Genomic DNA, 12,327 nt, shown 5'->3' on the forward strand with positions numbered 1-12,327 from the left:
GCTTTTATTTTGAAAAACGTTCATTGTTTACCTTTGCAAACGTAAGAAAATAACTTTATCGCACCATAGATATGGATAGTATCGGGAAGACTGTGCACTTCGCTATTAGCATCTATGGCCAGCACCAAGCGAGACTAGTGGCGCGAATGATATTGAAAATGGTGCACGCGATTTACCAAGGCACGGATCTCATATTTTGTGCATTCATTAATCTTTGAACTGAATATACAGTAGAACCCTGTTATAATGAATCTGAAGGGAGTAGTTTATATGTTCACTATAGAGGGGAAACTTTATATCTGGGAAAACTTTTATATTGGCAATACATACTCAAAAGCAAAATCTTAACTACACATAGGCCCAAGACAAGAAAAGAACAAATGAAAATACTCAAAGCAACAGTTTTATGAGCAAATGCAGATATTATTTTTAATGCACTATACATGTACAAACTTTCTATTAATGGTTTTTCAACATCTGCGTATTTTCCTTTTTTCAGGCGCTTAATAGGTACTCTGTGACGTACTCGCAGCTTGAGAAAGAAGATTGTTCAGCTAGTTTAATAATGTACTTAATGTGGATGTTGTAATTCCCAGCTCCTTTGCTATTAACACGTCCGGGACAGTGGGGTTAAAGTCTACCTTTTCAATAATGTCCAGTTTATCTCGCACAGATATGCCTTACGTTTATTACCGCGTTTTTCACCCTTTTTTATGTACGTATTTCTTATTGAAGCACATTTGCAGCTTAATAACACAAAATTATTTTTACCGTCAAAAGTAAATAAACGAAAAATAACGAGTCTGGCGCATCAAAGATCACTACATGTCATTTAGTATCGCAGTTGCTAAAGCTGGAACGAAATTTTCTCACTTTCTATGGAAAAATTTAGTAGACAGTTCTATCTAGTGGTAGTCTTACGAACCTTACTCGATCAAAATGTCCGAAACGTGAACGATAAAAATGAGACGTAAAAATATTGAATTTGCTGCTATAATGTACATACGTATTTGTGTGGCGGTAATTTATTTTTAATTTTGATAACATATTAAATGTACACGCGTTCACCCATTCTTTAACTTTCCAGGGAAAACTATTTTTTATTTTCACCAAACTGATCATTTCTGGCTACACGTAGCATACCGAGGCCACTGGAATATGACTTGTTTATAATATGAACAGTGGACAATCGAGTAGCGTATTGCGGAGAAAAACTTCAATGTGATTCAGAATAGACTTTTTGTGAAAAAACTTGTAATTATATGAAAATATAGAGATAAATGTGCATTATGTCGGCAAAATTTGTTCGTCATACGTGGGAAAACGTATCAACATTGACAAAAGTTGTGCGCTATATCCAATAAATTAATACATAACCTCACACCATTTTGCCGGGACTGAGATGGAAATTCACAATAAACGGGAATTCATTATAGGCGGGTTCACTATAAACGGGTTCTACTGTACTTGTTTGTTATTGTTTTCTTACGATCGGATTGTTTTATATTTTACGTTTCTCAAGTTAAAATTTTATTGAAAATTGTTCTGTTGCATAAAGTTGTTTGTAAAATGAAACAAACCAGCAAAAATTTCTGTTTTTCTTTTTACAATAGCCTAATTTTTTTATTTCTAATTTAGGCTTGGTGACTTTTCCCCTCTCCAAGAAAGGACTGCTTTACTTGATTATGGACTGTATTTTACATTTCTGGTAGTGTTATTATATGTATATATAATGATGAATTCATATCTTTCATTAATATGATGCAATTATTTACACATTATGTATTTAAGTTTAATCTGACATTGGGCTGGTATGCTAGATTGAAAATTTTTTTTATTATTGCTAGGGCTGGGCGATTCCACAGATTTCATTTCGATTTGATTCCGATTCAAATTACTGTAAAAAATTGAAATTTCGATTTCGATTCGATTCTTTAATTCTAGAGCAAATGCATAAGGTAAACAAGTGTAAAAAAATTTCTAACAATGTAGGCAAACATTCTTAGAATCATTACTTCGTGAAGTCCACATGTCTGTGGTTAAAGCTATGGAATTTACTCCGCCGTCAATGTCTGTTGCCAGTTTTGTTTTTATTCTTTCAAGATGATGTTCATAAAGATCTGGAATTACACGCCTTGCAAATGTTCTACGGTCAGGCATGCTATATTTTGGTTCAACCAGTGACATGAGGTCTCTAAAACCTGTATCTTGGACCATGCTGAATGGTTGAAGATCTGTTGCCAACATTTTGCCTATTGCACTGGTAATGGAAATTGCTCAGATGATCGTTTGGATATTTTTCTAACCTAGAAAATGCAGTTTGCTGGACAATTTTCTGTTTGGGTACAGATGAAGATGGAAGTACCACAGATTTCATTTGAGATTGCAATTTTAAAAATTCGGAATATACGTCAGTGTGTTTTGCGAGATGTTTAGCCATGCTGGTTGTGCTCCCATGAACTTGTTTAAGTTTGTTGCCACATGTTTTGCATTTTGAATGCGTTTCTGACACTTTTTCGTAAAATTTACAAACCGCACTTCAACCTTTAAATGCACCTTTCACGTTTTCACTCATTTCTACAATCAGCACAAAGATTGTTTTCACACTAGAAACTCAACCCGGTATTGGACGTGAGGACGTGACAAAATAAAATAAACATGATGGATCATTTCTCATTTCCACAGTACTAACGCTCTTGCATTTTCCATTAATGTCGTCGGCATCTGTTATACTACAGTGAAAGCATATATGTTAAGACAAAGAAAAAGAACACAACTACCACATGTGTAGCTATCAAACTTCCTCACTTAAAAAAAACGTATAAAAGCGGAACCCAGAACCAAAACAAAGTGGTTATCACAGATATATTGCAACAACTGCACAGCTTCGATGGAAGAATCAGACTTTTTTATGTCCAAGCCGTGGTACTGAAGTCTGCCACCATTAGCGCTCAAGTTGCAGACAATTCGGCAGCCATTTTGTGGAAGTGTTGCGTGCACGTCGGTATCGTATCTATGAAGCTAAGGTAGTGTTTATTTACCGCTTTCTGTGATTGAGGTTATATTCACAGCCCAGAAATGAAACTTATTGGACGATTGGTTCGTGGACTTTCCAATTGCATAATTAATGTGTTTCTCGGCCGTTTGTAATAAAGATTTTTTTTTCCCATTTTGAACAAAATGAGTGTTGTTATTAAGAGGATTGGAGGTAAATATTGCTTATGAATCATGAGTGTTTGGCAGAACCAAAGTTCGTAGATATGAAGAACGTCGCTAAATGGAATATTCGTTGAGGATTTACGTACATAAAAAGTTTATGTGCAATTTAACGGAATGTGTGGAAATTGTCACCATGCAAATGACCTAGAAAAAGTTCGAATTTTTCGAATCTTAATTTTAAAGAAGAAACGATTTCGATTATTTACGGAATCGAATCGAAATCGTAATTTTCGATTAATCGCCCAGCCCTAATTATTGCCATTCCCTTTTCATACACTTTCCCGCATCATACACCATTTTTGTGCCCTCCGTTGAAAAGTGTATGACAGGGGTTCTACTGTAAATAGGTAGCATTTATAAGGTTATCGCTGAAAATATTAATGGGCTAATTTATTCAAAACAATTCTTAGCCAAACCTAACCTTTTCTAGATTAGGTACTGCTGGATTACAGAGTCAAACCATCAATCAATCAGTCAAAAATATATTGTGGTGTGCTCACCATTTCACAATGCAATCCATCCTATTTATGTGTTTGTTAATCTGAGGTACTTGCATATTTATTTAAAGTAAAGGTAAGTTAATCGATAATATTGTAGGCCTACATATGCTTATGAACTTTTATTAGAGGGGGAAAACATTTCTAAATAAATAAGGCTAACCTTCAACATGGGTGTTACACAATTCCCTCATAGCTGGATGATCAGCTTTTTCCAAAGGAATGTTAACTTACAGCATCATATTAACAAAATCAGAAAAAAAATTCTTGTTTTCTGCACTTTAAAGCTTGTTTGCTTTATTCACGCTGTCGCCTATCGAGATTTGTTTAGACACGGTAGAATGCTTGACAAAATAATTGTCATTTTTGTTTTGTTTTGTGTGTGTCATTTGCCACATGCTTTTTGCACGTGTCTTTGCGTGTACAATCAACCCGCACGTTGCAGAACTTGCACATCATAATTTTGTCCCGCTGATCAAAAATATAAAATCATCCGATTTTATCTCTCTTTCGCGATCAAACATTGTCGAAGTTTTCGGCATCTTAGCCAAAAATTCAATTGTATCACAAAACTTACAAAATGTGGACGGTAGTTGTAAACACTCATAGATATGTGCACGCAAAAATGACTGCCATCTTAGCTCGATGCGATTAAATTAGGTTAGAAAAATCGACACCAGTGCGCCTTGCGGCAGAAACGACCATTATTCAAAACACAAAAACTGTGGAGTCAATTTGTTATGTTGGTAGTGCGCACATATCGATTGTTGACAATTTTTACATTTTGTTTTCATTTGCGATGGCAATATTTACTGTTTGTAAACAGAGTAATAAAAATACGTGAATTTCACTAACGTGTCAGAACGAAGATAATATCACGGCACTAGTCTTTCAGTCTATGTTTATTTCACGCCTATGTTTATGATGGCGTAAATAAATAGAACTTACGACATAAGGACATTGTTTTGTGCGAAAAAGCGTGAATTTCCCGCGAAAATTCGTGAATTTCGCGACTATGTCAAAATCAAAGGAAAGTCGCAAAATTCGTTTAAAGTATCAAATTTTCGCGTTATTTCGTGATTTTCGCGCTTCACCATTTTTCGGGGTCTCTAGTAATGATATGAACCACACCGTTCTGATGCCCAAACATAATTTCTGCATTGTCAAAACACAAGGCTGTATACAATTTGGAAAAGGCACACTGAAATTTAGAGTTCTGTCAATAAAAGCTGTCCATTATTTTTGCCAGTTAAAGAACCTCAAAAATTAGAATACTCAATCACTCTAAAAATTATTTTAGAAGGTTCGTACGCAGTAACTACAAGTAAATACAGTAAAATCTCGTTATAACAAAGTCTTATAAAGCTAGAGATTTTGTTCTTTATACTGAAATTTCTTTAAACTGAAATATCCCAATGTACATATACTATTCCCATACTACAGAATGCAATGCCAAAACAAAATGGAACCATATGTACCTACCCTTATAATCGTCAATTATTTGAGCTGCATTATGCTACAGGGTTAGTGGTTTATTTTGAGAAAAACATTCAATAATTTCAATCTCTGTAAAAGAATATAATATGTATGATACAACATTTTTTAACAACATTCTGTACATAAGCTGCATTCATATGATCTTGCAAATATTTATAATGAAATATCTTCTCACTAATTTAAAAAAAATTGCTAGTTTAATAAATAAGAAACGAGTACCTAAAGAATCAACATTCACACTGAATGAAATAATAAATCCTGTGAATTTAAATAACTATTCAGACACAGACTTTGACTGGTCAAAAAATTGAAAAATTTTTGTCTGCCTATTCTTACTTATAAAAGTTTGCTGTAAAAATTGTTTCATAATATGTAATGACTGCAACACATTATTTGGTACATTTTCAGTTTTGGAAATAAACTTCGACAACTTTTTAAAAGAAACTACAGCTTCTTTTGAGGTGATTGGCTCTTCTTCATTTTCATCATCAGAAGATTCACTGTCTGCTGCCTCCTTTTGGGTTACTTGGTTAACTATTTCACTGTCAGTCAAATGTGGTGTTGTTTCAACTTCATTGTCAACGGACACATACTCTTCAAAGGAAACGTTAAACTGCAAAGTTTCAGCAGCTTCTTGCCAAAGTTCTGAAGGAATGCTCTCTTCACTAGAATTTGGTTCACTTGTCTCGCCCTGGGTAATGCTGCCACTCACCCGTGTTATTCCTGATTTCCGCCAACAGTTTACGATGGTTTCTTTCTTCACATTCCACCAACCACCAGTTATTAGTTGAATTGCTTGGCGGACATCAATGTTGGTGGACAGCTTCAATTTGATGTTGATTAGTATCCTCTCGACAAGACGTTTTCGAAAGTGGACTTTCGCATTCTGAATAATGCCTTGGTCTAATGGTTGCAACACTGATGTGCAATTTGGAGGCAGAAATTCCAGTTTGATGTTCTCAAGCCGTACATCAACAATGTGAGCAGCACAGTTGTCCACCAAAATGATAATTTTTCTATTCTGCTTTTGCATTTCTTTATCAGTTTTAATTAGCCAGTTGGAAAATACATCTTTCGACATCCATGCACGGCTGTTACTGACATAGTCAGCAGGAAGAGATGCCACACCTTTTAAGCATCTAGGATTTTTGTACTTTCCTATAATTAAGGGTCGTAACTTTGTAGTACCAGTAGCATTACAACAAAACATTACTGATAACCTATCTTTAGCTCGTTTGCCACCAGAGCATTTTTCTCCTTTGTGCGACATTGTTTTGTTGGGAAGAAGTTTGTAAAAGTAAGCAGTTTCATCTGCATTAAAAATGTCTTCAGGAGAGTATGCTTCCAAAATTTCATCTAGTTTTTCTAGTTTCCATTTTTCTGCAGCTAATTGGTCTGCATCTCGTTCCTCACCTGATACAACATTCCAAGATATTCCGTAACGTTCTCGAAAACGATGCAGCCATCCAGAACTTGCCTGAAAGTTGGGAACGTCCATCAAAGAAGCAAACTGTTTGGCTTTGGCCTGTAGCATAGGGCCTGTAACTGGGATGTTTTGCACCCTAGTGTCAGTTAACCAATTGTTTAACGCCTCTTCCAGGTCTTTATTTGTGCCTTGCCGCAGTGTTTTGCGATTGGAACTGAGCGATGTTTGTTCGTACATCTTCACAATCTTCCCCCGTTCTTTTAGTATTGTAGAGAGTGTAGAGGGTGCCAAACCAAACTGCTTGGCCACGTGCGATTTTTTTGTGCCTTTGTTCACTTCCTTCAAGATTTCCATTTTTTTTTATAGAATACTGTTTCCGTTTTTTTTTATCGTCCATGATGATAAAAATTAAACTGAAACTTGTTTAGAAAAATAAAAAATGCATAAATAAATACCGCGTGTCACTGAAATTCACTGATGGCAACAAAATGTAAACAATCAATAACGAAAACGGAAACCGAACAGACCAAAGATTGAACGATATGTGCAGAAGATGGAAACCATTGAGTCGCTGATAATGCCAGTTTTAGCGGCATCTAGTTTTCCAGTGAATTAACTTTGTGTAAGTTTTTCATAAATGTTGCCGCTACGGAAAAGCCGTTGGCCATATCTCGCCAAAAATAAAATACGTGAAGTGCGCACATCCAAACAAACAGTTCCTACTACTACGTAGTAACGTATTTTTTAAGTCTATGGCCGTGAATAAAAGCAGTTGGCCATACCTTGGGTAGAAAAAAAAAGAAAACAAATGCACATCAAACTTGGCAATGCCGTTTTCAATGTAAATAGACAACAAAATAAAGCCGTTAAATGTTTGAATCATTAAAATTATGCCAAGAGAACGACAGTAAGTAAATATTTTGATGCATAGACGAAATAGTCGGTAAATGCGCATGATATTGACGACGAAAACCGGTAAAATGCTTTCGTTGTAACGAAAATCTATTTCGTAAATTTGAAATATTTTAACCTTGTATGTGTACAGTCATTGGAGGGGAATTTCAAATCATTCGTTAAAGTGAAATTTTCGTTAATGTGAAGTTCGTTATATCAGTATTTTACTGTACAACTTATTATTTGTATCATTTCCACCTGTGCCACCGGATGCCATTTCTTTAACTATTGCAGCAGTCTTTGTACATTTTCAACTATACTTTTAGCTGTATCTAAAGTCAGGAACATTTTCCAGAACAAATTTCCAGCGTGTTCTTCTACACTAAACAAAATGTTATGTTCTAATAAAAAACTGGTGAAACAGCATTCCTCTCAAATCACATCCGTGTCACTGTACAGCTCATCGAAAAGAAACCATTGATTTTTTTGTCTTCCTCTGAAGATTTAAGTACTCTACATGATTAGAAACATCTCGTTCTTCCTGCCATGGAAAACATTTGTATCACAAAGGCTCACGCTGCAAAAACACATACCGTATTTACTCGCGTAAAGGCCCCCCTTTTTTTTCCAAAATTTTGACTCCAAAAAAGGGGAGGGGGCCTATACGTGAATTTGGAGGAAAATATAGATTTTTTTTTCAAGTTGTGCGTCTTTGTTCGAATGAGGAAGACGGTGGAGGCAGCGACGCGGCAGGAGGGAGAGAGAGGCAACGACTCCGCAGGGGGGAAGCAGCGCTATGACAGGGGGGGGAGAGGCAGAGGCAGCGCTTTGGCAGGAGGGGAGAGAGGCAGAGGCGTGGCTTAACCTCCCTCCTGCCAGCTAGCCAGCCAACCAGACAAAGGAGTGTTAGAATCCTTGACCCACTTCCCTTCCTCCTTCACTTCCCCTCTTCTTCTCCGACAACACTCCACATCAACACAGCGTCAGCACGCGAGTCCAGCTTTCTTTATCTTTATGTCGTTTGAGATAGGACTAACTGCTTACGTCTGGCATGCCTCAGGACGGTCCTACTGAGAACGGACAAACTATAATACCAGTCTCTGTATCACTGCCGCTTACAAAATCACCTCCCGCTGCTCACAATACATGGCTTGTTGTGTGATGCATGCCAAGCTGCCCTGCCCTCAGATAAACCCAGAAATACACGTTTTTAAATTTTTTCTCAAAAATGTTTACAAAACAAGGAGGGGGCTTATACGCGGGCGGGCCCTTTACGCGAGTAAATACGGTAGTTCGGGCCTTTTTGACTTTTGGTGATACATAGGAACAATTCTTAACACTCAGACGTAAACTGCTGTTGAGCTGTAAATTTATAAAGCAATTTAGAAGATATTTAGAATTTCGTGCAACTGTAACGCAGATTACAGAAAAATCGTAAAAGCTAGCAGGCACGAACTACAAGAGATGAGCCAGCATTTTGTCAGCCTGCACTCTCCAAGATAAACCTGCCAGCGTTTAAGGGTTCCGGTCGTGAAGCTACACATTTAATGGACACGTTGTTCTCCACCAGATCTAATCGTCTCCTCCTGTTTCCCGAGCTTCGACAGAACCCAAACAAGCACCTAATTCTGTATGTAAAACTAGAGAGAGATTAACTCTGTATTACTTTGGTAACAGTTTCAAGCCACGACAATGTGATGGCACACAAGTGTTACCTTGAAGCTGCGGTCGGTGGGGGTTGGAGCGCAGGATCTTCTGGCCGAAGGGTATCCAGGGGGGCGGCCCCCCCTCCTCGCCGATGCGGCCCCGCGTGCACTTGGCCAGCGACTGCCGACACACGGAGACACGGTCAGAGTGAGAGTGGCAGTGAGAGAGAGAGAGAGAGAGAGAGAGAGAGAGGGAGGGAGAGGGAGAGGGGGAGAGGAGTAGGGGGAGGGGGAGGGGGAGAGGGAGAGAGAGGGAGAGAGAGGGGAGAGAAGGAGGAGGAGAGGAGGAGGAGGAGAGGAGGAGGGGGAGAGGAGGAGGGGGAGAGAGGGGGAGAAGAGAGGGGAGAGGAGGAGGGGGAGAGAGAGGGGGAGAGGGAGGGGGAGGGGGAGGAGAGGGAGAGGAGGAGGGGGAGGAGGAGAGGGAGAGGGGGAGGGGAGAGGGGAGAGGGAGAGAGGAAAGGGAGAGGGGGAGAGGGGAGGGGGGAGGGGGGAGAGAGGGATGATGGAGGGGAGAGGGAGAGAGAGCACGCACCCGGTTGAGCTCCCACTTGTCCACGAGGGGCAGCACCTTGCCGCCCAGCAGGTCCACCAGCGAGGGACGCAGCAGCAGGAAGCCGTGCGCCACGGGCACCGTGTCCACCTTCAGGAACAGCTTGGTGCCGGGCGGCGTGTTGAGGCTGCGACAGGAGCAGGGACCACTTCCTACTTCCCCCCGGTCAATCCGCAATTGCGGCCGTGAGCCGGTAATTGAACGGTAACGAAATGCAAATTACTTCAACCCAAAAACTAATTAATTTGACACAAAAAAAAAAACATATTTTAAAGACTGTGTAGTCCTTCCTGGTTTTATTAGTCAGTTCTGATCCAGTTCAGTACTACATCAAAAAACCTCCGGACCTGGTTCCAGTTCTTCAAAAATTCATAGTACTACATAGTGATGGGATTTTCGATACTTCCGATACCTCGATACCTTCGTTACTTGACGGTATCGCAAAGTAACGAGTATCGAAACTGTAAGTTAGATACATTTTTTCAATACCGGAATGCTTGTTCATTTGTATTGAAATAAGTTTTGAGTCGCCATCGTACAAAATACAACTACAGTAGGACCTCGATGATACGTTCAGTTTCATACATTTTCCCGTGTCATACGTCGATTAATTTTGGTCCCGCCGAAAGTACTATATTTACAATGGTTTACTTTCCCGGAACATACACTTATAAAATCATTAATTTCCCGTTTCATACGTTTTTACGAAGCGGAAAAGTCCTAAAATTCACAATTTTTTTTGTTAGATATATTCCTCCTGATAAATTACGTTTTAATTAATGCTTTTATTTTGATAAACGTTCATTGTTTACCTTTGCAAACGTAAGAAAATAACTTTATCGCACCATAGATATGGATAGTATCAGGAAGACTGCATTTCGCTAGTAGCATCTCTGGCCGGCACCAAGCGAGACTAGTGGCGCCAACTAGCAATGATTATGAAAATGAAGCACGCGCTTTACCAAGGCACGGATCTCATATTTTGTGCATTCATTAATCTTTGAACTGAATATACCCGTTTGTTATTGTTTTCTTACAATCAGATTGTTTTGTATTTTACGTTTCTCAAGTTAAAATTTTATTGAAAATTGTTCTGTTGCATAAAGTTGTTTGTAAAATGAAACAAACAAGCAAAAATTTCTGATTTTCTTCTTACAATAGCCTAATTTTTTTATTTATAATTTAGGCTTGGTGCCTTCCCCCCCCCCCCCCCCCCCCCCCCGCCCTACAAGAAAGGACTTCAAACATTTTGTAAGGCCACTGTTTCTCATGTCAGCTTTACTGATTATGGACTGTATTTTACATTTCTGGTGGTTTTATTATATGTACAGTACACTCCCTATTTAACGCGGTTGTCGGGGGACATAACTTTTACCCGCGTTGTTGCATAACCGCGATGTTTCGATGTGACCAAGGTCAAAAGGCATTAAACACCGCCTGTGTTCTAATAGGTCGGCAAGCACCGCACAGTATAGACGGCCCGCCTTTGTGCGGACTTTGCATCCGCAGTTTCCACTAAACACGGGTGAAAAAATAAAAATAATAAATTTTAAAGATAAATATTAAATGTTGAATTGTTTTTATTTTTCCGCGTGCCACGCACAGTTTGTCGCACGGCCTACGAGCACGCCACACGCCGCCATACACACGTGCGGCACACAAGCTGCTGCTGCCAGTCTCGTGGTGTTAGCCACAGTATCTGCTTCGTCAGTGTCCGTAACAAAGTAAGTGCAGTGTGTGCGGTTACACACGATTCTGTGGTCAAAGTCTTCTAAAAAGAAAGGCCGTAGTGATACTTCAAACCGAATATGAATCGCAAAGTACCGAGTTTGATTGACAAAATAAAAATTCTAGATTTACTTACAGATAGCTTGTCTTTTGTAGAAGCAGGCCGCAGATACAGGAAAAAAAACGATTCTAGCATTCGTACAATAAAAAATAAAGAATCGTCTATCGTGTCAAGTGGTTAAACTTTATTATCCATGCTTACAGTAAATTATAAATGGTCACATGTGGGAAACAAAAATTGCGCTAATTTAATTTAGCGCAATCAGTGACGCCGTATTAAAAACCGTGTTAAACTTTGTCTTTACTTATTTCACCAAACGCTGTGTCGAGTTGCTGAGTGTGTGTGGCTCGGATCGGCAAGTGTTATATTCCCCAGCCTCTGTTTAAAGGTCGGGAGACCGCTACACATAAACATTTCCGGGACTTGTTTACTACCTCACGGCAAAAGTGGTACAGTATGGTTCACGTAAATATTGGACCACTGGGAATTCCTGGGCAAAGATTAAAAATACGCTAGCCGATTTACTTTACTATTTAATGTTAAAACATTATACCAAAGTAAAAAGATGAACTTGTATAATACAATGAATTACCCAATAATATTACGTCTGTAGGTTTAAGTTGTAACAAAACATTTATATACAGATGTCCAGTAAAGTACCAATTAAGATTCTGGAGTGGAATTTTAAACACCGGACTACCTGATTTTGCCTTGTACGCAGCGACGCTGCTCAGTAAAGTGACTCATGC

The 12,327-nt window shown here is 38.7% G+C and overlaps 1 protein-coding gene across 1 annotated transcript in view; it reads right to left on the bottom strand.

The window, feature by feature from the left end:
• Positions 1 to 12,327, bottom strand: part of LOC134528477 (tudor domain-containing protein 3) — a 78,668-nt gene that overhangs the window by 26,144 nt on the left and 40,197 nt on the right. Inside the window, exons 5-7 of the mRNA XM_063362125.1 lie at positions 9,772 to 9,916; positions 9,281 to 9,360; positions 5,454 to 5,487 (exon numbers count right to left, since the gene is read on the bottom strand). Of these exons, the coding sequence (XP_063218195.1) occupies positions 5,454 to 5,487; positions 9,281 to 9,360; positions 9,772 to 9,916 (259 nt within the window). The remainder of the gene's footprint in view (positions 1 to 5,453; positions 5,488 to 9,280; positions 9,361 to 9,771; positions 9,917 to 12,327) is intronic.

The sequence above is a fragment of the Bacillus rossius genome, chromosome 1, assembly GCF_032445375.1.
Source record: "Bacillus rossius redtenbacheri isolate Brsri chromosome 1, Brsri_v3, whole genome shotgun sequence".
Taxonomy (NCBI): domain Eukaryota; kingdom Metazoa; phylum Arthropoda; class Insecta; order Phasmatodea; family Bacillidae; genus Bacillus; species Bacillus rossius.